Raw genomic sequence first — 26,476 nt, forward strand, 5'->3', positions numbered from 1 at the left:
AAAGAAAGAAAGAAAGAAAGAAAGAAAGAAAGAAAGAAAGAAAGGAAAGAAAGAAAAAGGAACCTCTCAAATTGAGAACAACAACAAAAAAACTCCCCCAGGTTTGCAAATTGGCTCTGTGTTGGGGCACTCCTTCAATGCTTAGCCAGGACATTTACAATTATGTCTTAGCCTTTACTTCATGCTTCCACTGAGCCTGGAGGTATAGGCTTAGAGTCTTCTTAGATGTTTTCTGAGCTGCATCCTGCCCTGGGCATGTGTGCTGCTTTCTAAATTCCCCAGTATACACAGGGACTTTTGAATGCACTAATTTCGCATTGAAACTTTTTCCTTCCAAGCTTTGGCACCCTATTGTATGTCTCAACTGTAATCTTTTGTCCCAGGTGGCTGTAGGTTGTTTTTTTGCTTGCTTTCTAATGTTTTTGAGAAACAGTCTGCTGGCTTTCCACTCTGAGTTCCAAGTTAGATGAAACAAAGACAAGCACATTGTGTCAGTCTTTCAAGTAGCCCCTGCGTAGGTTAGAACAAACACAGTTCTTTTTAAATAAAGTCTGCTCTCCTCCTTTTAGAGCTAGGGACTAGAGTTCCATGCTGGGAATGTGGACTGCCATCTTTAAGGCTGCCACTGAGTTGGGAACAGGGTGGGGTAAGCGCAAGTAGAAATGCCACAGTTTTCCTACCATTTTTAAATTGCCTTTTTCCTTCATTCAGCATTCACTTGGGTGCTGTAGGCCTCTGATAACTGGAGTTCTGACGAAGGTGGTTCTGAAAGTTTGCTTGATTTTTCTATTTTTTTGTGGAGGGACAAGTGTTTGGATTTGCCTACTCTGCCATGGTTGCTGACATCACTCTCTGCATTGTGTGTTGCCTCCTGTGCATATCCTCTTTCCAGCATTTTGTCACTCTGCTGAACATCACCCTACTTCTTTCCTTCCAAAATACTACCCATATAAACCAAGGTTTGCAATATGCTTGTAGGGTAAAGTAAAAATTTAAGGTTTCAGTCAGGGATTATGTCACAGCACAGTACTATCACTGTAGGTAACCATATTGACTGAAATATCTGGCTTCCCAGTTCTTTAATATCCCTTGGTTATTGATACAGCAGCCACTCCCTCTGTGCTCTGAGTTTCTCTCCCATCCTTTCCTAAGTTCCCTTACCTCTTTGTCTGGGTAGGTTCAGTAAAACCAGAATTCTCATTTCACTATTCAGAACAACTTAAGTCTAACCCACTGCCAGCCCACCCCATCATTGACATCATTGATTCAATGACATAATCCACCCATCATTGATATATAATGGGTGGATTATCAGTCCATCAAAATGGACACCAAATTGGTCCATCAGAATGTTTTGATATAAAAAGGGAGTGGGGCTTTTTATTCTCTAGAAGGAAACCTGCTCCCAGCTTTCAAAATAACGTTTCTCCTAGCCGTACATATTTTATTTCATGTTGAAAATGTAGATATATTTTAAAGCTTCTTTGAACACATTTATGTTGTCTCTATGGTAACCTCCATTTTAAAATGGTTATTTCTCAGCAGGTGGGATAAAAAACCATTCCATTTTCTTTTATAAACTAATATTTTAAGAAGTTCTGGAATTTTCACAAATATGATATTAACTCTTTTCAAAATGCTGTTTCTTAAAGGAATGAAGACAACTTTATTGTTGGATGATTTTCAGTAAAAGAAAGAGGCTCTTTTCCTTTGTGTAAGTGAAAACTACTATATTCAGGTTTTTTTTGTTTTTTCCTGTTTTTTGTCCAGGAATCCAAAATGTGGCTGAAATATCTTTTTTTCAGAAAACAAATTTTTCTTGTTATAATGTAACATATTTATTTGGTATTTAAAAAACAAAAATAAAGAATGAATAAAACAGAATTTCTGAACTCTGAAAATTCATAAATGCATAAAACATAAAATAAAAATCAACAATCCCATTACTCAGAGATACCAACTGTTATTTATCTGATATACATTCTTCATGAAATTTTAAATTGCCATTTATATAAGCAGTTATATGTGTGTATTTGTGTGTGTGTGTGTATTTTTCTCTTTAACAAAAATAAGATTTTTAGTGAGGGCTTTTTTGTTTCAATAAATATAAAAGCACAATTTTAATGGCTACATGATAGTTCATTTATAGACTACAATAATTTAATCGATTTTAATCAACAAGCACTTACTTTACCTCCATTTGTTCTGTACTAAAAACATTGAATATATATTTTAGAAGTTACAAGAAACAAAGTATATAATTCTGATTTCTTAGGTAGTTTTCTTTAAATATTTGCTGCTATAAACAGGCATTAAAACAAATTTTGGAATTGTTTCAAAACTCTTTGATCACAAAAGCAGACAATCATCAATAAGTAACTAAAATGTCTTAAACATTTCTAACTTTAATAGATCAGCTTTCAGACTGCCTACAATCTGTCATTTCAGTTTTATCTCCTTGAGTTGCCTACAAAGTCTCTACTCTGATCAAACAGGTTTATTCGTCTGGAAGAGCCCAGTGCTGTGCTATCTTTCTGCCATAACACTTGCTGCTTTTTCAGGCTGAAAAATCACTTCTTCCTTCTCTCCACTGATCAAATCTAATCCAGAATTATAAGCCTAGCTCAAATCCTATTTGACCCATAAACTCTCCCTGACCTCCTAGCAGGAAGGGACTTTTCCTCTCGTAATGTCTCTTGGCAGATAGCATTTGTACCATTTTTTGGTACAAAGGAAGAAAAGTTCCTTCTCTTGTGTTTTCATATATTATTTAAATTTTGCTTATTTCCTCATTGGCATACTTGTATCGTCTTTCTACAACTGTACCAAACGGTTACTGAAGGAAGAGATCAGTCTTGCCATTTGCCCAGCACTCTACCTTGCACATAGATAGAGGGAGCTTGATAAATGTTTACTGATTTAATAATTACTGTAAATATAGATCTATATTAGTAAAATTCTCATTCAGTTCAATTTCTATGCACAGAGAATAGCATATGAAAAAGGCAATTTCTTAAAGCTCTTTCATCAAGATGTTAACATAAAATCTTTGTTACTGACTAGATACTGTCATTGTTGGCAACTGAACTATGTGATTCTTAAGTCAAAATAGTATCCTTAAGATGTTTTCTGTATTTTTATAGTATTTGAAATATCTACTTAAAATAGTTTGCATAGATATTGAATTACTTACCTCACAAACACTTAAGCAGAAGCACAAAAGTAACAGAACGGCATGAGCAGGCTTCATGTTGGAGATAATCAGGGTCTGTATCTCTACTGTGGACTCGTCTGCACCTCAGATATTCTTTTGAAATTTAATTTTTAACCTCTGAAAAAATATTTAAAAAGAGCACGCCTCCTAAAGAGCTTTGTACTTTTGAACTCATGTAGATTTTGGCAAAATTTCAGAGTTTTACCGTAACTGAAACCAAAAAAGGCCTCAGTAAATGGCTGAGGGACTGTGTTTCCTGAAGAGGAAACTGATGCCCCACCTTGATACTGAACAATGCCTCGTTCTGTTTTCTAGAGAAGACAGAAATCACTAGAAGAAAGTTCTTATGTTTTGGTAAAATAGAATTATATATTTTTCTTTAAGGACAAAAACTAGGAAATGGTAAGAGTAAAAGTCCATCATATGGAAGGTTATGCTGAATACATTAGAAATCCTCACCAAAACGCTTCCTTTCATTCACAAGTTGTTCTGTGATCAAATCATTTTCTCTAAGCAGAAATGCTGTCAACAGTTTGGATTCTCCTGAAGCAGATGTGAGACAGAGTTCGGGGTGTGAGATACTTATCAGGAATCAGCTCCTGGGAAAGGAAGGGAGGAGAAGCAGGAATGAGCAGAAAGAGAAATCAGACCGCAATGCAGGCTCGACAAAGCCTTGCCCAGCTCATGGGGGCCTCTGGAGCAAGAGTGGCCAGTCACAGTGGCCCTGGGTCGTGCAGAAATGGCTGGATCCTGCCTGCCTTACTCAGTCACCAGGTGAGGGTTGCCCAGGAAATGCTTGCGCTTAGGTGAGGCAGGTCTCTGTTGCTGAGGCAGACCTTGAAGGATCTGACAGTTAGTTGCTGTCAGAAGGAAGCGTCAGCTGACCACACACTTCACGGCCAGGTAGCCAGAACTTCCTTGAAGGCGGATCTGGGAAACTCATCTCCCTGTCTTGCAGAGTCTACCATTTGCACCTTTAGACCTACTTTCCATTTATGCTTCAAGGGCGGCTCCTTCAAAACTGCAGGGGACCTTTCTTCCTGAGAGATTATTTAGGAGAGGGAGGTTGCGGAGAGGGGGAGGGGAGGGAACTGTAGCCCCTGCCCTTGCAGTTGACCTTGGGGCTGCAGTTGATACTCACCCCCTGCCTCCTTCCTATCCATTCTACATTCCCTTCACCCTGAGTTTCCACCTCTGCTGACCTCAGTGACTTACCTGGTGGGATGACCCACAACCTCTTCCAGGAGTTATCCAGCCCCTGATTACCATTCACTTCTCAGACCATTGTTGCTGTTTCTATCCCTTTACTGTCACAAGAGACACCTGAGCAGCTCATATGGTTCCATACACATTTCTCCCTACCCTCATTGTATAATAGCAGCCTAACTTCCTCCGAAGGATCAGGGTCAGTTACTCCTGTCAAGATGGTGACACCTCCTCTTTCCTGCTGGTCCCCAGACACAAGCAGCTCAGTGTGCACCAGGCAGAAGGTTCACCTTATAATTCAGTGGGATTCCTGTTGTGCCAAAGGACAAAAGTGTGCTTCCTGTGAGGAACAGACCTCAGAGTACAAAGTGTGGAGACAAGAGCACACAGCCTCCAGGTGGTCATCAGAAGTGATGGTGAGTGTGGTTATTCCTGCTTCTGTTCCGTGGCTCCCAGGCCTGTGTCTTCTCTCTGTTGGGGATACAATGCATATACTGCTTCCTGGAGGATAACACCCAGTCCTCACAGAGTATTGCCTTTAAGTAGCACCTCAGCTTGGCATTCACCAGGCTACTCCAATGCTCCGTAAGGCTGCCAGCTTCACAGTGGTATAGTATGTGATATGACCAGTGGATTGCATGGTCATAGGCCCACGCTCACATCTCCTTTGCTATAAAGTGGGTTCCCTTGTCCGGCAGGATGTTATACGGGATCCCCTGTTGGAGGATTAAATATTCTGTAATCCTTTAGCTCATGATCCTGAGGCCCTGCAGACAGAAAAGGTACATCCTTACCCACAATTTATGTCTATTCCTGTGAGAATGTACCACTGGCCTTTTTAAGATTGAAAGAACCGAATGTGTCAATTTACCAGCAAGTAGCTAGCTGGTATCCTTGATGAACTGTGCCATCTTGGGAGTTCAGTTGTGCCATCTTGGGGGCTTGGTATCCTTGATGAGTTGTGCCATCTTGGGGGCTCAGCATTGGTCTCTGTTGCTGTCAGATTGGACATTGGTTGATGGCAGTAGCTAAAGAAACCTTCAGGGTCCATGCTATTGGCCTCATTGGTATCTTCCATCTCTGCCACCATGGCCACTTTATTCTTGTGCCCATTGTGCTAGTACTGAGGTGGTTGATGACTGAGATTGGCTGATTATCAATTGGCTGAGTCATTTTGTTGATTATTTATTACTTTTCTCTGGTGGATGTTCTCTGGTGGGCATTAACATGTGATAAAAAGATTTTTACAGTTCAGCCCTACTCCTATATGTACATCCACGTTTCTCCCCTTCTAGAAACTGTGATTCCGTATATAGTCTAACCTTAGGCCACTTATTTTTCCACACAAAGTGGAGAGCCAGGTGTGCCACCTGAAGCTCTGCCCACGGGGATGACTTTCTTTCACCACTGTCTTTCAGAACCATTACCAAGTATGGCTGTAATGCAGCTGCTATTTTCAGGTTGTACCTACATACTGAGCCCATCTGTGAACCAAACCCAAACTTTTCCCTCCTCCTTTAGCTGGTCATTACCAGAGTCCCCACAGAGCCACAGGTGTGAGCTGAGGGAGGAACACAGGTGCAACGGTTTGGATTTGGGGGAAAGGGGGGAATTGGGGCCACCTGCTCATGTACTTTGTGCCCTTTTTTGCTGTTTGTATTTGGTTCCAGATGTAACATTTTCATCTTATGCTTTTGCTAGGCCTCCTCAGCTTTGTACTTCATGGGTCTGTTAGGACCCAGCTCATAACGGGCATCTCTGCCACAAGGTGACACAGTGTCATGTTCGGTTGTTCCACATTTACCAGGGTTCAGTAGTGCCTAGGTTGTTTCTCAAAAAGAATATAATTCTCTGCTACAGATGGCATGGCCTTGCTCCAGAACCCCAGAGTCCTGTATTGTAGTTCTCCCAGAGTCTTCCTCAAACACTCCGCAATGTTTTCTCCCACCACTGATACCTCCAACACTGCAGGGTCTTCTGGATTAGTGAACTCTTTCCTGCTCTGGTAGCCAATGAACTATTCTTCAGTGTGGAATATTTGCCCAGAAGTCAAATATTCCCCAAAGGGAATATCCCCAAAAAGGCTCACTAAATTTTGTGCTTCCTTCTTTGTGAAATGAAGTACAAGACAAAATAATTTATCTTTTCATTTAGAGAATATGTTCTGGAAGGTTTCTGAGCCCTGTTTTCCTAAAATTTTACTGATGTGCCAGGATGTATCACCTCTGGAGCATGTGTGTCTAATCAAGGCATTCAGTATGTTAGCCACCTCTTGCTTATCTGCTCTGATTAAGGTAATGCCATTAATGTAATAAAACAATGTAATGCTTTACAAGAAGTCCACATGATACCCAGATTTCTTCAGACTTTATTATGGCAGAAGTTGGGACATAAGACCTATGAAAAAATTCTAAATGTATACTGCTGTTCATCCCACAAGAATGCAAATATTCCAATATTCTTTTCTACTTAAAATACTTATAGTGGTTTTGGTTTTCCTGACCAAATTCTTATTGATATACTTTATAATATTGCTAAAATTAGAATCAAGGTTCTTACCTCTAAAAGAAATTTTATTGAAACAAATATTAAACCTTAGGTAGGGGGTGAAATTTCTAAGCTTAGAAAGAAGAAAACAAAAAGACATTTATATATCCAAGTTATGTTAAAAATTTTATAACAAAAAAAGCACTGAAAAAAAATGAACTAAGCATGCAACTCAGGATGCCATTAAAAAAATAACAAAAAGAATTAAAATAATAGAAAGGAACTAATAAAGACATAAGCAATAGTAAATAAACCAAAAAGTAAAAAAGTAGTAGACTTGATAAATAACATGAGTCATTTTTTTTTTTTTTTTTTTTGTGGTATGTGGGCCTCTCACTGTTGTGGCCTCTCCCGTTGCGGAGCACAGGCTCCGGACGCGCAGGCCCAGTGGCCATGGCTCACGGGCCCAGCTGCTCCGCGGCATGTGGGATCTTCCCGGACCGGGGCACGAACCCATGTCCCCTGCATCGGCAGGCGGACTCTCAACCACTGCTCCACCAGGGAAGCCCAACACGAGTCATTCTGAGAAATAATTTTTGAAAAGAGAGAGTAAAACAATTTTAGGGGAAAGCTATTTAAGTGGACATTTTTAGGGGGCTGCCAACATCCATTATCCTTCATAATAGGTTCCCAATTTTCTGTGTGGAATTATCTTTCTTCTATTATGAGTTGTTTTGGTGGGAGAGTAATTCCAGGCACCTGCTTTCCAAATGGAAGTTGAGAAATCCATATCCAGCCTCTTTCCATTCCTTTTTATAGCCCAAGGACTGATCAAAGAGTCTCTCTCTCTCTCTCCCTCTCTCTGGTGTTTGAGTCTTGAGTTAAGTGATAAGAGGACAAAGAAACAGTTGTGAATTATTTATTGAGGCAGCAGAAGCAGCAGCAGCATACTGGTTAGACTGCTTCAGCTATAAGATAAGCTTCTTTTGATTCCTTTTGGCCTAGTTAAGTATCTTTAGTTCTTAAGCCTAGGTGCTTAGTCACCTGTCAGTACTGTCAACATCCTATTATCTTCCAAGTGAATTTTCTTTTACTAAAGTTAGCCAGAGTTGGTTTGGTGGCTTGTCACTTAAGAACCTTAAGTGATAAAATCATGTGCAATTTATGAAATAATCTGAAGATCTGGAAGAAAATTTCCAGGAAAATAGAATTATTGGAATTGACTCAGGAAGAGATAGAAAATTCAAATAAATTAATAGCTAAGAAGACATGGAGAAGTTAAAGATTTAAACCCCCCAAGATACTAAGTTTTACCAACTCTTTTAGGAAAGATCATTCTTCTGTTATTTAAACTTTTCCAGAACATGAAAAAAGATAAAAACCTCTCCAACTTATTAGCAATACTCTAATATACTCATCCAAAACTGGTAAGACAAGCCTCTGAAAGAAATCTATAAGCTACTCTTAATTATTAATATACATGCAAGGACCCTAAATAAAATGTTAGCAAACCATATACCATAAACCACAATATAGTAAAAGAATAACGTGCCATGACCAAGTGGGGACCATTTCAGAAATACGAGGGTGTTCAACATTAGGATATCAGAGTAATTCAGTATATTAAAATCTTTAATTAAAATAATAGATTAAATAAGAGAGTCTGTATAATTATATCACAAGATATGGAAAAGGTATTTGATATGAGTTTAACACCAATTCTTAATTTTAAAAAAAGTGAGCAATCTAGGAAAAGAACAAATATCATTAACCTGATAAAGGGTAGAAACCAACAGTAAACACCATATACACTGGTGAAACACTAGAGCCAAACCCATTAGAACTGGGAATAAAAGCAAGGATGCAATATTTCAATACTGCTGTTATTGGAGGGAATAAACATGAAAAAAATTATAAATATTGGAGTAGAAGAGACAAAATTGCCATTATTTGTAGATGAAATGACTGTCTACTTAGATAAAATTAATTGAAAACTATTAGACCTAAAGTCAAAGCTTATTAAAGCGACTGGATACACAATCAACATAAGAAAATGACTTTTCCTAATCTGTCAGCAATTAACAAATAGAAAATGTAATAAATGGCTCACAGTGACTGACATTCTATATAGTTTACATCTCTTCCCTTCCAACATCTCAGTAAAAATAAATATAAAAATAATTCCACTGCACCATTGAAAAATGAAGAGGGAGTCCATCAACAGGATACAAACAGTGAAGATTTACTGGAAGACATAAAACAGAGAGGAAGAGACTAACTGCGAAACTTAAAGGAGGTTTTGAAATGTTAAACGGATGTAAGTGACAACAATTGTATCCAGAATAAGGGAGACCACAAAGTAAATAAAGACAGTGGAATCTGTGAGAAGTGATAGACTAGGTAATCAATTAAACAAAGAGCAAAACAGTTGAGCCAGTACGCCATTCTTCAGGAAACCTACTTCAGCATTTGCTCCAGGATAAAGCCTACAAAAGGCTCTCTGCAGTGCATGTTCTAACCTAGTTCCCCCTGGAGTGAACACTGGGGCAGGAGAAGCAGAGAACCATTCCAGGTACAACTTCATGGGGTTCAGGGTATCTCTGCACTTAAAAAAGCAAGTTATAGGCAATCTCCCAAGGCCTCACATCCCACCCCACCTTCTCCTACACAATCATCCACACAGTGCTCTGTAGTCAGAAGCTACACAACCAGTATGTACGGCACAATGAAAAGGAAGACCAACCTCATCTATGACTATAGGTGCAAAAATCCTAAACAAAATATCAGCAAACTGATACAAACAAAATCTTAAATAGGATTCAGCAGTCTGTTAATAATAACATTAACACTTGACAACATTTTATGCACACACACATACATATGTATATAGGCTCAAGTAAATAAGTAATTAGGTTAATGTCATAATTTCAGGGTAGGAGAGGCACACGTTTAAATTCAAAAGAAGCAAAAACCCTTTAGTATTAACTTTGGACATATCAGTACAAACCATGTTTTTTTTTCTTTCTTTCTAAAAATATGTACTAAAGATATCTCCTATCTCTGTCCAATGATAAGGCATAGAAGTCGTGATAATCCAGAAGCAATGACCACCCCTTAGTTCCAGACTGTGTTCTTTACATACCCTTTCCTACTAAAAGGAACAAGGGCTCCCTAAAGAAAGGGCTGGGGCAGGAAATGTATAAGATATGTTAGATAGAGACATCTGGTGTCAGAGAGCAAGGAAGCTATCAGAGGCTAGTAAGTGGTATTAACAGACATAGGACCAAACTTGAAGGGTTTCTCGCAGCCAAAGATGAAACAATTTAAGCATTAAAAAGGACAATGATAACAAAGGATTTAAGTAAAAATAAATATTAAAAAATAATGAAGAAAAGTTCTTTATGTCAGCTAATAATTGCTAAAGGAATGATAAAATTAGCATATCACCATTTTGCAATCCCTCATGAATAGACGAATCTAGATGAGGATCATTGATAGCTGCTGAAGCCGGCAGGTGAAAAGCTGGCAGGGAACTGTCTCACAGATGGATCAGGGTGATATACTGATCCCACTGATCAATCTTAACAACACCCAAAGAGAAACAACCAGATGTCATGTGCCTCCTCGTGTGATGCTGTAAGAAGTGTTCTTGGAAAAAAAAAATTGAACCTGAACATAATCGATTCTCCAGATCTCACTACCAGGCAACTACCAGTTTCCAGGAAACACAGAGGACAGAGAAACATGGTTTATATGACCAAGAAGATGGGAAATTCTACAAGATAAAAAACTCAGTTTCTACAACAAGTAGATGCCATGAAAAGAAAATAAGGAGAGAAAACTGATAAAGAATAAAAGAGACTTAAGAGACGTATCAATAAAATGTAATGCATGGATACAGCTTGTATGTTAATAGTGAATTGTTATAACGATTTCATTTTTCTTTTCTGATTTCCTTTTTTAGTTTGATTGTTTTACACTTTATTAACACCTGTTTTATAAACATGACTTAGAGTTCAATGTGGTGATTTTTGAAGACAAAGTGGGAGATGAAAGAGAATTCTAGGCCTAGGTAATTCTGATAGTAATAAAGACTCAAAACTTGTAAGTGCAGCAATGGCTCCAGAAAAATTGAAAAGACACTCAAATCACAGTAAGAGAGCAAATAATTTCAAATGGCCTTTGGAATCCCAGAGTAAAAAACTTGTTTAAAAAAAGTCACCTTTTAGAAAGGCAGTTATCAAGTGGCAGAACTTTTTGACTAAAAAAGGAAAAAAAACCCAGAGTTGGGAAGAACCTCACAATTCTAGTATGTAAATTTAGAGAGAGCAAAATGTCAGGATAAGACATTATATGAGAAACTAGAAAGGTTTCACTCTCAAAGTTTGATAAATTGATGTCATGTCACATGATGCTAAAGAGGTTTTGTATAATAAACCAAAAACAACCTTTTATCCAGATTGATGGATCAATAGATTTCAACAACAAATGTCATATGATAGCACTTATAAGATGTAAATTGTAGTGAAATTTGAGAAAATTTTTCTGCTATAAAATGCTGCCCAACACAAGCAAAGGCCAAGATACATTTACTGTTTTGTCTTCATATTGGAAACAAAAGGTACATCTTGGAAGAAATGTGTTGGCAACTGACCAACGGTGCCCTGTCAATGATTTGAGCATTGTTCCCTGAGATGGTTCACTTTCTTAAAAGAGAAAATTCTAATAAATTCACAACACCCTTCTTTCCTCCAGGGGAGTTGCTGGTAGAAACTTTTGGAGCTGAAATGAAAAAAATTCTGGATAATGATACAAAAATGATTAACCTTATCAAAGACCAGTTTACCTGAGAACATTTAAAAAAACTGTGTAAAAATCTGGACAGAGACCACAGAAATCTGCCACATGCATAAAATCTTATGACTTAAGAGATTTGTTCTGGGGGAAGACAGCTGCCATGTCATGAGAATGCTTAAGCGCTCTGTAAAGAAGCCCACGTGGCAAGGAACTGAGGGCACCTCAGAGATTGATCCTCCACTCCCAGTCGTGCCTTCAGATGACTGCAGCCCCAGTCAACATCATGACTGCTATGTCATGAGACCTAGAGCCAGACCACGTAGCTAAGCTGCTCCTGAATTTCTGACTTACGGAGATTATTCAAGATAATGTTTATTACATTGAGCCATTAAGTTTTGGGGTAATTTGTTATACAGTAAGAGAAACTAATATTGATTTTGGTTCTTAACAGGATGCTTCAGCTGAAAAGTGAACTGTGGGAATACTAGGGTCTGGAGAAAATATCTTGATTTCAAGTGACAAGATTCTTGGTTTTAAATGGAAACTGAAACTCTGGAAAAATCATACGGCCAAAAAAATCTTGAAATGTTTCTACTGTTGCTTGCACTTTAGAGTGAGGGTCTCAAGTTAAGACCAAACCACCTGAGGGAATTGCAGAACAAAACTGAACCATATTTTCCCTCCCTTTAACACAAGTAAATGACTGAATGAGGGTTCCTTTCTCTGAATCTGCTCCTCAACCTGACTTTGAGAGAAGAGGGAGAGTTTGTAAGATTATGATTATAAACATAAGATGAAACTTAACTGATTTGCCTTTCTACAAGTTCTGGATTTTTGTGAAAGAGTATCCTGCCATTCATACGAAATAAACATTTTACTGTACTTTCCAACTTCTTACTTGTGTGAGCAAGCTTTTTCTTTGAGCTTAAAAACAGTAACTGAAATAATCTTATTTCAGTTAAAATGATTAATATTCATTAAAATCAATTTTTGCAATCTAATAAATTAAATGAAAAATTGATGTTTCCTCTCCCACTTAATTTGCATCAGAATTGATATCCTATTTTAAAATAACTATAAATGGAGTATAACCTTTAAAAATTATGAATAACTATATTGTACACCTGTAACTTAAATAATATTGTACAGAAACTCTACTTCGATAAAAAAATTTAAAAAAAGAATTGAGATCCTTTGTGAGAGGGGGGAACTACACAGAGTAGGGTAGTAAGTTGGACAAAAATAAACAGATTCATAGAAAAACACCATTCTCTACTCAAAAGAGCACCAAGTTACACAATGTGAACCACTGAACTATACACTTCAAAATGATTAATGTGGTAGTTTATGTTATGTGTATTTTACTACAATTGAAAAAAAGAGCATTGACAATTATTATTGGACTACCATGTCTACGTGTCTATAAGCTGCTGATCGTGTTAATGTACTAGGATGGATATATATATATGTTTATATTACATATATATTTATATTATACAGGGTTTTCTGAGACATAAAAATTACTTCAATGGTTCTTCCAGGGTAAAAAGATAGAAAAAGGCTGGTCTAATGGATGGCAAATGGAGCTTTTCCAAGAAGGAAGTGATTGCCAATGGCAGGAAAAAAGAAGCAAGGCAATGATGCTGGCCTGATGGGGCAGAGAAATGGTGTACAGCACTGGAGGGAAATAAAATTAATTATATAGAAGGCCTAGTCAATGTAGAGATTTTACTTTAGACTTGTTGTCAAAGGAAATGGAGAACTATTTGGGATCCTGAGGATGGCTATGGTACGAGGAAACTTTTAATAAGTTCAGTATGTCATCACATGCAGTACAGATGGGAGGAAGAAAAGCCTGGAAGCATTTAATTTGAGACAACAAAGATGCTCAGAACGTGAGGAAGTTATAGTTCACTGTAATTATTTCTCAACTTTTGAGTTGCCGTAGATTATACTGGGTGATTTCAGTTAGGAATAACAGAGGAAAGTGTGGTAGTGGCAACAGAAGGCCTGTAACAACAGTACAAGCTTTAGATGGAATGAACAGAAATTGAGCGCTTTAGATAAAAGAGACTGCAACTAAGGTTGGGTGGGGATGGTGACAAAGATGATGGAGAGTGTGCAAAGGCTTGAGTCCAAAGATGCAGAAACCAAGAGTACGATGCTACCATGAGGACAAACAGGTAACTGGAATGATGAATAATTTGGAGAGAGCAAGGAGTGAGACTGGGGTTGGTGGTACAGCAAAGGACTGAGGGCTGTGAGAATCCATCGTTCCACTTTGTCCCTCTAACTAGCTGGGGAAGTTACTTTGCTTCTCTGTCAGTTCCTTACACATAAGATAAAGGGGCACCACGTAATCTTGAAGGTCCCATAAAAGTTCAATGGTTTCATCACACTGAGTTGAGGATAATACTGGGACACCAAATGGAGGTAAAACATTGAACGTAAACAGAGTAAAATAGAGCAGGGCAGTTATGAATAATTCTACCTCTGTATGATGTATAGAATTTAAAGTACATTTATCAAATCTGAATAAAAGTTCATTTACCAAAATTTTTTTATCTATATGACTGATGCTTTTTCAAGAAGCTTACACTTTAGTGTAGAAGACATACTGTGATTCCTAATATTTCCATAGTTAAGTTTACGAAGTTCTTCCAATATGAAAATAACCCTCTAAAAAAGGTACCAATCCCCACCCTCTTTCAAAGAGGCGGTTGACTGCGCTAAATATCAAGGTAAGGTCTCAGAAGATTCGAGTGAAAAGAGACCAACCAAATTTAACAAATAGAAGGTCGCCAGCCTTCTTTGGGAGAGAAGTTTTAGCGGAAGTTGAAGTCAAATATCAAGGACTTAAAGACAGAAGGTGAGAGGGGCTTGTGGTATAGGCAGTGTCCTGCGGGGCTGAAAACGTACTTGACAAAGGAATAAACTATCTGGTACAAAAGACAAAAACATGGTCTGGCTTTTTGTCAGGTAACAGTTTCTTTAAAAGGACACACACACACACACACACACACACGCGCACACACTTTTTTTTCTTCCTTTCGTGAAACCATAGTACAAAACGACGGGCACAGTACTGCCCACAATCTCGCGTACTTCGAAAGATCCGGAAGAAACAAGCGACTCGAAAGAACGCAGGCAACCCCTTCCACTAAGTTCCGACGCGGCCAGATCCACCTCCCGGCAGAGCGCGGCTCAAACGTCCTCAGAGCCACCGGCAGCACAGTTGCTGGAGCCGCAACCAACTGACGAGCGAGGGGACTGCAGCGTAGCCTGAGAGGACAGGGTGCACGGCCACTCAGCTGCCACCAGGTACAAGCCGATCCGCTGGGAGAGGGGCGGTCCCTGACGCCAGCCATCGCCAGGGGCAACGCCGCGGGGCGGCACTTCCTGCAACGTCACGCTGCAAAGGACGCCGCTATTGTACGTCACTTCCTCCACTTCCCGGAAGCAAATAGACCTAACTGTCGTAAAGTAGCGGTTGACGTTAGATATTATTGATACCCTTCCATCGCTGAAGGCTTTTTCGGGCAGGTGACAGCGTCCCTGATTCCGCGGGTGACTGGCTGGCTTTCTGAACGAGTTATTCGAGTTTCTATTTGGTTCCCTCCCTACCTCCGTTTTGTGTCGGTACGGTGGCCGAAGAGGCTCGTGTGCGGCGGAAGTACCGGGCGGGAGGGTGTGAGCCTCCGGGCCTGAGGTGCACGTGGCGCCGGTGAGTGGCGGGAGAGGCAGAGTGGTCTGAGGATGCTGGAGGTGGAACCCAGCGGAGGGAGGGGGGGAATGCGTCTGAAGACCTTGCTGCCAGCTGGGGGAGGAAGTACTTACCGGGGGTGACGGGGCTGGTGAGTGGATAGTCAGCGCTCACAGGGCTATGGGGAGGGGACGCTCACTCTTCGGGCTCGTCGCTGGCCGCCTGGCCATGGGTGAGGTGGCAGGGTTGCTATTATTATTGTTGTCTACTTCTGTGGTTTCCGACTGAGGCTCAGAGGGGTTCGGTGGTGCCCCCAGAGGCCACAGTGACTGAAAGGCACGCCCTGCTTTTCTAACCAGGTGGGAGCGAGCATGTCTTTTCGTGGGGGAGGTCGCGGAGGCTTTAGTCGAGGTGGCGGCTTCGGTCGCGGCGGCAGCAGCAACCACCACTTCCGAGGTGGAGGCGGCGGCAATTTCAGAGGCGGCGGCGGCGGCAGAGGAGGATTTGGACGAGGGGGCGGCCGCGGAGGCTTTAACAGAGGCCAGGACCACGGACCTCCAGAGCAAGTAGTTTGTAAGTAGGCTTCAACGCTTGGCCCACCGGGGGGCGAGGGTGGAGTGGGGTCGGGGGACGGAGGTTGTGGGTTTGTGTTATTAGTAAGTTTGACTGGGAGTCAGGTGCTGAAAGATAGATCCAGCAGCTCCCTCTCCTACGGAGGTTGCTGCTTGATCGGGGAGTCAAGCCTCTGGAGAGGCTGTAAAGTGACGTATAATCGTGCTGTAGAAGTAAGAGGGAGATAAGAAAGCTGAAGGACAGTTAGAATGCATCGTGGAGATGGAATTTGGGTTTGGGCTGAAAGGGAGATACAACCACGTAATATTGTGCGTTTACCCCTACTGTCCCCATTTTACAGATAAGAAAACTGATTCAGCGTTAAGTTTCTTTTTTAGGGTCATAGTGAGAAGAGATCAGTAAGTGATGTATTTGAGATACAAAGCCAGGTTTCCTGACCCCAAAGCCCATGCTTTTAATTGCTACTCATAACTAAGTGAAGTGAGTAAAAAAACTTGCTCAGAAGGGAAACTACTGGGGGCAGTCAAGAAAAAGACCTAATTAGAGGAGTTTTGGAGTAATTATCAAAAAGGTAGGATGGAAGTCATGGAAAGTGAGACAGAGATTTGATGGTAGAAGCCTACATCAAAGAAGAGAAAGGATGAACAGAGTCTAATATAAAGAGTAGGATGGATCAGTATGCAAAATGGTTTGAAAAGGTCAACGGCTAGAGTCAAAGGTCCTCGCCCCATAGCGGTCCATGCATGACACATCAGAGCATGGTGAAAGTGAGGAAAAAAAGAAGGGTTCGATGGGAGAGATATTTCAGTGGAAACAGACTCAGTAGAACTTGGCTAATACTAGGGATAAAAGGCTCCAGGTTTTGAGCTTGGGTGATAGGAATTGAGAGTCGGTTTTGCAGGAATATGCTGAGTATTTTAGTTTGGGTGACTGTGAGTCAGATATATAGGTAGTTATTTTGAGATTCCAGACTTCCTTGGAAAAGATCGAAGAGTCATTGGTGAAGAGGTGGTAGTAGGAACTTAGGAAAGGGGAGAAAAAAAGAAAGGGCTAGAGAACAACAAAGACTGACTTAGACTTAGGGATGGGGAGAAGGAAGAGACAATAGAATGAGGCGTAGTGTTGTTTAATCAAATAATAATAGTTATTATAGTAAAATAACTATTATTGTAGATTGAGTGGTCTCAGTATGCCAGGCATTTTCTAAGCACTTGACATTTATTATTGCACTTGATCTTCACAATACTATATGTTAGGTGTCAGTACTGTTGTTAGCCCTACATTAAAGATGAAGACACTGAAGCACAGGGAAGGTGAGACCCGTACCCCAGGTCACATAGCTAGTATTTTGTGGAGTTGGTATACTAACCCAGGAAGGCTTTTCTGCCTCAGAACAGATATGGTGAAATCCCAGGCAGCCAAGAGGAAAGCTTCCAGAAGAGGTTGGTCAATATCATTTGAAAATGTTATATTTTAACATTTTCATGTCCTATTTCAGTATTAGGAGAGTTCCTGCACCCCTGTGAGGATGACATAGTTTGTAAATGTACCACAGATGAAAATAAGGTGCCTTATTTCAATGCTCCAGTTTATTTAGAAAACAAAGAACAAATTGGAAAAGTGGATGAAATATTTGGACAACTTAGAGATTTTGTATCCTTTTTAATTGGAAGATGTAGCTGTCTCATTAAAAGGTTACTGTTTTTTCTGGGGTTAAGTATTGATTAAACTAAACTTGCTGCTTTATTAAAGTGGATGGAGTATTGCTAAGATTGGACCATAAAGGAGAATCAAGAGGGGGGATGTATTTTCACATATATTGAAAAGATAGGCCTTATAAGTGTGACTTCCTTTTTGGAAGGTTTTAGAAATGATTGGCACTTGGATCAGTGCCACAGGGTTGAGGTATTTTGCTTTGGATGTGATGATGCCACTGCAATGGGATGGTGGAATTGGAAGTTTTAAAACAAAAATTAAAATTTCACTTCTGTTTGGAGGCTCAATTCTTACTTTTCCTAAATATTTCTGTATATTCTAACCTTGTTATTTTAAAAATTACACGTGAATTCAGAAGATTATCTGATATTAATTGCTTATTCCTTAATAAAATTAATAGTATTTTTCAGTTAAATTGTCAGAGAACATGAAGGCATCTTCCTTTAAAAAACTGCAGAAGGTGAGTCAAGTTTATGATACCTAGATCCTTGGTTTTATAAACGAATGATCTACCTTAGGACAGTTTTACTTAAGGTACTTGAGACTTCCCCAGTGTATCACTAGTGAAGCTCTTAAACTGAGATGTTCTGTACTTTAGACATTGAACTTACTAATCTTTAAAAGTAATGTGTTTAATTTAGGTTTTCAGAAAGTAACCTGTGGTCATATTAGCAATTCTGTAACTGCTGGAGTACATTTTTTATTTTATGTACAAATCTTGTTGAAAAGCTTTCATTCTAAGTATAATGTTAAGTTATAAAGCTTATATTATTTAGGAGATATCAGATATTAAATGATTTCACAGATATTTCAATAACATTATGATATATGCTGTAAAGGAGTAATACATGTGGGTATGAGAATGTTAGTAGTGAGACCAAATTTAGTGCATTGGCTTTCTGAGAATGTGAGTTTGAAGCAGAGACCTGAAAGTTGACCACAGGTGACTCCCAAACCTGGTTGCACGTCAGAATTACCTGGGGGAGCTTTTAAGTAGATGTATTTCTAAGTCCCACTTCTAGAAGTTTGACTGAGTAGGTGTTAGGTAGGGACGAGGATTCAGTTTTTAAAAGGAAACTTCTGGATGACTTTGATGAAGGTTAGGTTAGCACTTGGGAACCACTGCTCTAGTCACAGAGGAGGAGGAAGTGCATTTCAAGTAAGGAAAACAGCGTGTGCAAGTCTGACAGTAAAGCCACCTTAAGGATCTGAAAAAGGCAGAGGTAGAGCTTGGACACAGAACATTTAGGAGGGGTGGGGAAAGTTGTGAAGTAATGACTAGCAAGGTAGGCGGGGGCTAGATTACTTAAGGCCTTCAGGTCATGGGAAAGGATTTAGACTTTAGTCTTCATTTTGTTTTTAACTATCAGGATATATACGGTTAAAGTTATACTTAAAAGAGAGTGTTAGAAAAATAAAAGAGCACCCTGGAAAGAGGTTAGTACCGTGTGTGAAGGGGCCAGGTTGGATGCTGTTGCTTTAGTCCTGAAAGAGTGGAAATGGAGAAAAGTGGATGGTTTTATGAGAGATATAGGAAGTAGAATCGATAGGTCTTGGTAATTGGTTAGCTGTTGAAGTTGAAGTAAAAAATATCACCATCTTTCAGATGTCTGATTGCAACAGCTTTGTGGATGGTGTCACCATTCACTGAAATGGGCAATACTGGAGAAGAAGGGAATTAGGGGAAGATAATGAATTCAGTTTTGGACATAATGAGTGTGAAGTACATCACACTAATTATTTCTGTTATACTTCCAGTTTTATATAGACCCATATAAGCTGCTGCCGTTGCAGAGGTTTCTACCTCGACCTCCGGGTGAGAAGGGGCCTCCCAGAGGCGGTGGCAGGGGAGGTCGAGGAGGAGGAAGAGGCGGAGGAAGAGGCGGAGGTGGCAGAGGTGCGAGGGGTGGTAAGTTACCTGCGGGGGAGATTTCTAATGAGATTTCAAAGCCGCAGCCAACTTGTATAGCACAATTTAGTTTTGTATAGAGGCGGACCTCCCTTATGCTTATTTGTCTTTTTTAATAAAGCTGCTTCCAATCTTGGCACATTACCATAGTAGTAATGCTAAGTTTCTGTAAAGTATAGTATTATCTTAATTGAATTTTAAATTTTTAGTTAACATCATTGAGTGGTGATTATATGCCAAGAGCTGGTCATATATTCTTTTAACATCCAAGTATATTCTTTTAATATTTAGCAAAACCTTGTGAAGGTGGGTGATATCCTTTTTTTATGGATGAGGAAATGCAGGCTTACAGAAGTTAATTTGCTCTAATCACACAATTGGCAGCTCAGAAATAAAACCCGTATCTTCTGATGTCATGCCAAAGACTATTACAATAAGTTCATTGCTTTGATTTCAGTATTTTGATATATGTATTTCCCCACAGCTTGGGTACGTTCATCATTGTGGGCAGTTGGATGATGAGCAGGGCTGGGGATGAGGTGGGATACAGCATTGGCTGTGCTTAGATCTGCAAATGGTGTGGTGGGTGGGTGACTGGGTGATGGGCAGAGCCAAAGAGATGAGGAAGAGGAGCTGCACAGCGGGGTTGGACAGCTTCTGGGACAGGGTCAGAAAAGAGAGAATCCTGTTCTCACTTTTGCCTCTCAATGTAATTATCACTTCACTCCTTAAATGTACCTTTTTGGGGTCCAAATAGCTGGGAGATAATCTCTTAAGAGATATTAACATATATCTTTAAGTATTTTTGGGAGTACCCCTTTAAGAATTTGATGAATGGAGATCCCCTCATTTCTGTTCTATATTCAGTCTCGTATATGACATTTTAAAGCATTCACAACTATATTTTCTTAAAATCTTAATTTTTTTATATCAGTATTTTGGAAGTATGTGTGTGTTTCCTCATTTTATAATTTCTCTTTTTATATTTCATCATTCTTTACAAAGTTAGCCCCCAAGATGAGTAAAAATAGAAACTGCAATAGGAAGCCAAACGTGTTGGATAATAGAAAAAAATGCTTTAAAAATTTTAAATTTCAAGGCTCATCAGCATGTGACCATCAGTGTTGATCTGTTTGCAGCTCCATTGACCTTAAACATTGTATTTATGGTAGTATCCCCAGAGCTAAACCACCCATACCTGCTACCCTTTGTTCTTAGGATAAAAACAATTTAAAAAGTATATATAATAAGCAAAAGTTGAGGTACTCATGCATTTAATGGTAGGGCTAAATTGACCTTTAAAGTAACAAGCTTTTCTAATTTATTAAAACAGAAAGCTTGTTTAAAAAGTTGTAACCTAGGATTTTAGCCTGCTGCTGGACAGTTTCTCCATTTTTATCTTAAAATTTTCTGTAAGGTCAAATATGTGAATATATATTCATTACTATTGCAAGAATTATATTGATATTTACAGGCTTATCAAAATATGATAAGTTACAGTTAATGAATGTTTCCTTTATTTTTAGGTGGTTTTAGAGGTGGAAGAGGAAGTGGAGGTGGAGGTTTCAGAGGAGGAAGAGGGGGTGGTGGTTTTAGAGGTGAGTGGAAAAAAAACTTTAAATGACTGAATTTCTAGAAGTGGTAATGTCTACCAACTTTTATTTCTGTTTGCCAGCAAGTACACAGAGAACACCATGGTGTTCTTTGCTTTAGCCTAATAGATAGTTTCATTTTATATCACTTTTCCCTTTGAATTTTTTCACCTACTTCTACTTTACTTTGCTGTATTATTAATTTGAAAAACAAAAAAGTATAATACAAATGACAGTTAAATTTGGTAAAATACTTTTGCTAAACCTTACAAGAACTAATGCTGATTTTAGACTTGAGTTTTGGGTAATAGTATTATTAAATATTCATTTTTCTGTACCCTTAATACTTTCATTTTCTCTTAATCAGGAAGGGGACATTAAGTGTAACAGTTGACAGAGAAACTTCGCCAGTTGACTTCGGCATTAACCTCATGATCTACATCTATGGATCAGAAACTCGTTTCATGATCAAGTCTTGAAGAGCTGGTCATTTTATGACAGTGGAGCTAAAATGTCAACATCATGCAAAAACGAGTGTGGCAGAAGAGGCAGTTTTGCTCTAAAAGAGTATGAACAAATGTTTTAATGTTTTGTACAATGCTTGGAACTTGTGGGTGTTCAGTAAAGGGGCAGCTTTCATCTGAAGCGTATTTGAATTTTTAAAATAAAGTGTTTTATTCCTTTAAGTTATTTGGAGCTGTGTTTATTAAACCAGAGCTATTTTTGAGTTAAAAGGGACAACCCAGTAGATTTAAGATAGAAAAAAAGGTGTTTGCATATATAACTGATCTCTTAAAAAAATAGGCTAGTAGAGCAGTACTTCAACATTCTCTATAAATTAACACTCCCTTTCAAAATGTTTGCCTTTGTATATGAGAACATCAACACACTTTATTGTATTTTCCCTTTTGTGTGTTAGTACATAAATCAAACTTAGTAAGGCAGCTTCTCTAGTTGTAATTAGTAATTGATTAGAAAATTTTAGTATTGGTTATGAATCTGTTAAAGATGGAACAGCTCGGTTCAAGTTGAGAACTAGAAGTTGATGACATTCCTTAAGAAATGTTTAATTTTTCTCATTCAACATAGATGGAATGTTGAAAGTTTTACTGAATGTTTTTATTTTCCTTTTTTTAAGGGACTCAAGGTTTAAGATGTTACTGACCATAAATAAATATTTGATTGCCTGCTACACGTTCAGATTCCTGGGTAGGGACATTACAAATGAAATTGGTTTTGGTCCTCACTGCTATTGTAGTATCAAGACGTAACCATGATAGCAAGTTAGAATACTGTGATATAGGATAATTTTCCCTGCCACTGATTTTCCCCCCTCACATGTGTCCATTCTCAGAAGGGATGGGGTTGCCATATCTTTTAAGTTTTCTAGCATGTTTTACCTAATACTGCCTAAATCAGTATTTTGGGTTTTACGTAACTTTTTTGATTAATGGAATTGCAGCAGGATGAATAAATATGTAAGCCATAAGTATATATGATGAACAAATATGCTGAAAATTTTTCACAGGAAGAAGCGGTTATGCTTTTACAACTTGGGAAAGGAGACTGTTTGATTTAGAATACTTGGGTTGAAACTTTCAGTGACAGTTAGGGCCAGGGCTTTTACTCTTGGTCTGTAAAAGACATAGAAAGCAATTATTTGTCCTTGGTATTGTCCCAAGGACAAATAATAGTGCAAATTCCTACGCTTTTTTTAACGTTTAAAAAGTCTAAACTGGCTGATGGTCAGTAGACAAATCACTTGAGATTTCACCTTTTACCTTAGGTATATCTTTTGGTCATTAGCTATCTTTAAACTCTATTTTTCTCTTTTCTTCCTTATAGTAGTTCTTCCTGGGTTTCCTTTGGGGCATTTAGTGGTTCTTTTTGGCAACACCACATGGCATGTGGGATCTTAGTTCCCTGACCAGGGATTGAACCCATGCCCCCTGGACCGCCAGGGAAGTTCCCAGGGTATTTGGTTTTGAACTGAGTTCATATGTTTAGGGAGCCTAACATTAATGCATTTGGTACTGTGGTATCACTGAGCTCCACTGTAAAAGATACTTTGATGATTATTCACATGTTAAATCTTTTGAGTTGTTAACCAAATAACATTCTGACTGCTTGCATCATGCTAAAATGTACTTGTTACCATAGCACTGAAAAGATTTAGTGGAATACAAGCAATATTTCCTGGCATTCCTGAAAATTTGGGAGGAGTTATGATAGGAGGACTGACTTTAAGCCAGTTAAAGTTTATGAAATTGAAGAATCATGAGCTGTGTAAATTTGACATGCTTATATTTCTTAGTATTCTAAGCCTCATCCCAATATACCTTTTCCATGTCACTCGTGAAGGAAGCATTAAAAAGTACGTTGAATGCATCTACCACACTCATAATCTGTAAAACTTGTAGCTACAGCAAATAGCTGGCCATTTTTGGAATTATTTTTTCTTCAGTTCTTTTTTTTTTGAATTTCTGAATTTTATTCATTTTTTATACAGCAGGTTCTTATTAGTTATCTATTTTATACATATTAGTGTATATATGTCAATCCCAATCTCCCAATTCATCCCATCACCCCCACCCCCACTGCTGCTTTCCCCCCTTGGTGTCCATATGTTTTTTCTCTACATCTGTGTCTCTATTTCTGCCCTGCAAACCGGTTGATCTGTACCATTTTTCTAGCTTCCACGTATATGCGTTAATATACGATATTTATTTTTCTGACTTCACTCTGTATGACAGTCTCTAGATCCATCCACATCTTTACAAATGACCCAATTTTTTTCCTTTTTATGGCTGAGTAATATTCCATTGTATATATGTACCACATCTTCTTTATCCATTCGTCTGTTGATGGGCATTTAGGTTGCTTCCATGACCTGGCTATTGTAAATAGTGCTGCAGTGAACATTGGGGTGCATTTGTCTTTTTGAATTATGGTTTTCTCTGGGTATATGTCCAGTAGTGGGATTGCTGGGTCATACGGTAATTATATTTTTAATTTTTTAAGGAACCTCCATACTGTTCTCATAGTGGCTGTATCATTTTACATTCCCACCAACAGTGCGAGAGGGGGGTTCCCTTTTCTCCACTCCTCTCCAGCATTTGTTGTCTGTGATTTTCTAATGATGCCCATTCTAACTGGTGTGAGGTGATACCTCGTTGTAGTTTTGATTTGCATTTCTCTAATAATTAGTGATGTTGAGCAGCTTTTCATGTGCTTCTTGGCCATCTGTATGTCTTCTTTGGAGAAATGTCTGTTTAGGTCTTCTGTCCATTTTTGGATTGGGTTGTTTGTTTCTTTAATATTGAGCTGCATGAGCTGTTTATATATTTTGGAGATTAATCCTTTAATGTCCGTTGATTTGTTTGCAAATATTTTCTCCCATTCTGTGGGTTGTCTTTTCGTCTTGCTTGTAGTTTCCTTTGCTTTACAAAAGCCTTTAAGTTTCATTAGGTCCCATTTGTTTATTTTTGTTTTTATTTCCATTACTCTAGGAGGTGGATCAAAAAAGATCTTGCTGTGAATTATGTCAGAGTGTTCTTCCTATGTTTTCCTCTAAGAGTTTTGTAGTGTCCGGTCTTACATGTAGGTCTCTAATCCATTTTGAGTTTATTTTTGTGTATGGTGTTAGCAAGTGTTCTAATTTCATTCTTTTACACATAGCTGTCCAGTTTTCCCAGCACCACTTATTGAAGAGACTGTCTTTTCTCCATTGTATATCCTTGCCTCCTTTGTCATAGATTAGTTGACCATAGGTATGTGGGTTTATCTCAGGTTTCTGTCCTGTTCTGTTGATCTATATTTCTGTTTTTGTGCTGGTACCATATTGTCTTTTTTTTTTTTTAACATCTTTATTGGGGTATAATTGCTTTACAGTGGTGTGTTAGTTTCTGCTTTATAACAAGGTGAATCTGTTAAACATATACATATGTTCCCATATCTCTTCCCTACCATATTGTCTTGATTACTGTAGCTTTGTAATACAGTCTGAAGTCAGGGACTCTGATTCCTCCAGCTCTGTTTTTTTCCCTCAGGACTGCTTTGGCTATTTGGGGTCTTGTGGGCCTCCATACAAATTTTAAGATTTTTTTGTTCTAGTTCTGTAAAAAAAAATGCTGTTGGTAATTTGATAGGGATTGCATTGAATCTGTAGATTGCTTTGGGTAGTATAGTCATCTTCACAGTATTGATTCTTCCAATCCAAGAACATGGTATATCTCTCCATCTGTTGGTATCATCTTTAATTTCTTTCATCAGTCTTACAGTTTTCTGCATAGAGGTATTTTGTCTCCCTAGGTAGGTTTATTCCTAGGTATTTTATTCTTTTTGTTGCAGTGGTAAATGGGAGTGTTTCCATAATTTCTCTCTCAGATTTTTCATCATTAGTGTATAGGAATGCAAGAGATTTCTGTGCATTAATTTTGTATCTTGCAACTTTACCAGATTCATTGATTAGCTCTAGTAGTTTTCTGGTGGAATCTTTAGGATTCTCCATGTATAGTATCATGTCATCTGCAAACAGTGACAGTTTCACTTCTTCTTTTCCAATTTGTATTTCTTTTATTTCTTTTTCTTCTCTGATTGCCATGGCTAGGACTTCCAAAACTATGTTGAACAATAGTGGTGAGAGTAGACATACTTGTCTTGTTCCTGATCTTAGAGGAAATGCTTTCAGTTTTTCACCACTGAGAATGATGTTTGCTGTGGGTTTGTTGTATATGGCTTTTATTATGTTGAGGTAGGTTCCCTCTATGCCCACTATCTGGAGAGTTTTTATCATAAATGGGTGTTGAATTTTGTCAAAAGCTTTTTCTGTATCTATTGAGATGATCATATGGTTTTTCTTCAATTTGTTAATATGGTGTATAATTGATGCACCATATTGATTTGCATACATTGAAGAATCCTTGCATCCGTGGGGTAAATCCCACTTGATCATGGTGTATGATCCTTTTTTTTTTTTTTTTTTTTTTTGCAGTATGTGGGCCTCTCAGTGTTGTGGCCTCTCCCATTGCGGAGCACAGGCTCTGGATGCGCAGGCTTGGCAGCCATGGCTCACGGGCCCTGCCGCTCCACGGCATGTGGGATCTTCCTGGACCGGGGCACGAACCTGTGTCCCCTGCATCGGCAGGCGGACTCTCAACCACTGCACCACCAGGGAAGCCTGTATGATCCTTTTAATGTGTTGTTGGATTCTGTTTGCTTGTATTTTGTTGAGGATTTTTGCATCTGTATTCATCAGTGATAATTGGTCTGTAATATTC

At 38.7% G+C, this 26,476-nt stretch overlaps 2 protein-coding genes across 3 annotated transcripts in view; one reads left to right on the forward strand and one right to left on the reverse strand.

Annotated features, from left to right (window-relative positions):
• Positions 1-3,322, reverse strand: part of CFI (complement factor I) — a 37,507-nt gene extending 34,185 nt beyond the window's left edge. For both annotated transcript variants that reach the window (XR_003795544.1, XM_029234899.1), the window contains exon 1: positions 3,194-3,322. Coding sequence is in view for 1 of the 2 variants with exons in the window: in XM_029234899.1 (XP_029090732.1) it covers positions 3,194-3,250 (57 nt within the window). In the remaining variant the exon portion in view is untranslated. The remainder of the gene's footprint in view (positions 1-3,193) is intronic.
• An 11,817-nt stretch (positions 3,323-15,139) lies between these two features.
• GAR1 (GAR1 ribonucleoprotein) lies at positions 15,140-21,887 on the forward strand. Its single transcript, XM_029234609.1, has 7 exons — positions 15,140-15,428; positions 15,767-15,980; positions 17,479-17,633; positions 18,097-18,156; positions 19,455-19,605; positions 21,132-21,203; positions 21,565-21,887. The coding sequence occupies exons 2-7, from the start codon at positions 15,779-15,781 to the stop codon at positions 21,576-21,578; spliced, it is 654 nt and encodes a 217-aa protein (XP_029090442.1). The 5' UTR covers positions 15,140-15,428; positions 15,767-15,778; the 3' UTR covers positions 21,579-21,887.
• Positions 21,888-26,476: the final 4,589 nt, after the last annotated feature.

Source organism: Monodon monoceros, unplaced genomic scaffold (assembly GCF_005190385.1).
Source record: "Monodon monoceros isolate NGI ecotype Baffin Bay Population unplaced genomic scaffold, NGI_Narwhal_1 Super_Scaffold_20, whole genome shotgun sequence".
Taxonomy (NCBI): Eukaryota; Metazoa; Chordata; class Mammalia; order Artiodactyla; family Monodontidae; genus Monodon; species Monodon monoceros.

Excerpts from the sequence above, each read along its gene's own strand:
- GAR1 (XM_029234609.1), top strand. The coding sequence starts at position 15,779 with ATGTCTTTTCGTGGGGGAGGTCGCGGAGGCTTTAGTCGAGGTGGCGGC. Across the intron at positions 17,634-18,096 it reads TTGGACAACTTAGAGATTTT|TATTTTTCAGTTAAATTGTC; the intron begins GTATCCTTTTTA and ends TAAAATTAATAG. Across the intron at positions 18,157-19,454 it reads CCTTTAAAAAACTGCAGAAG|TTTTATATAGACCCATATAA; the intron begins GTGAGTCAAGTT and ends TTATACTTCCAG.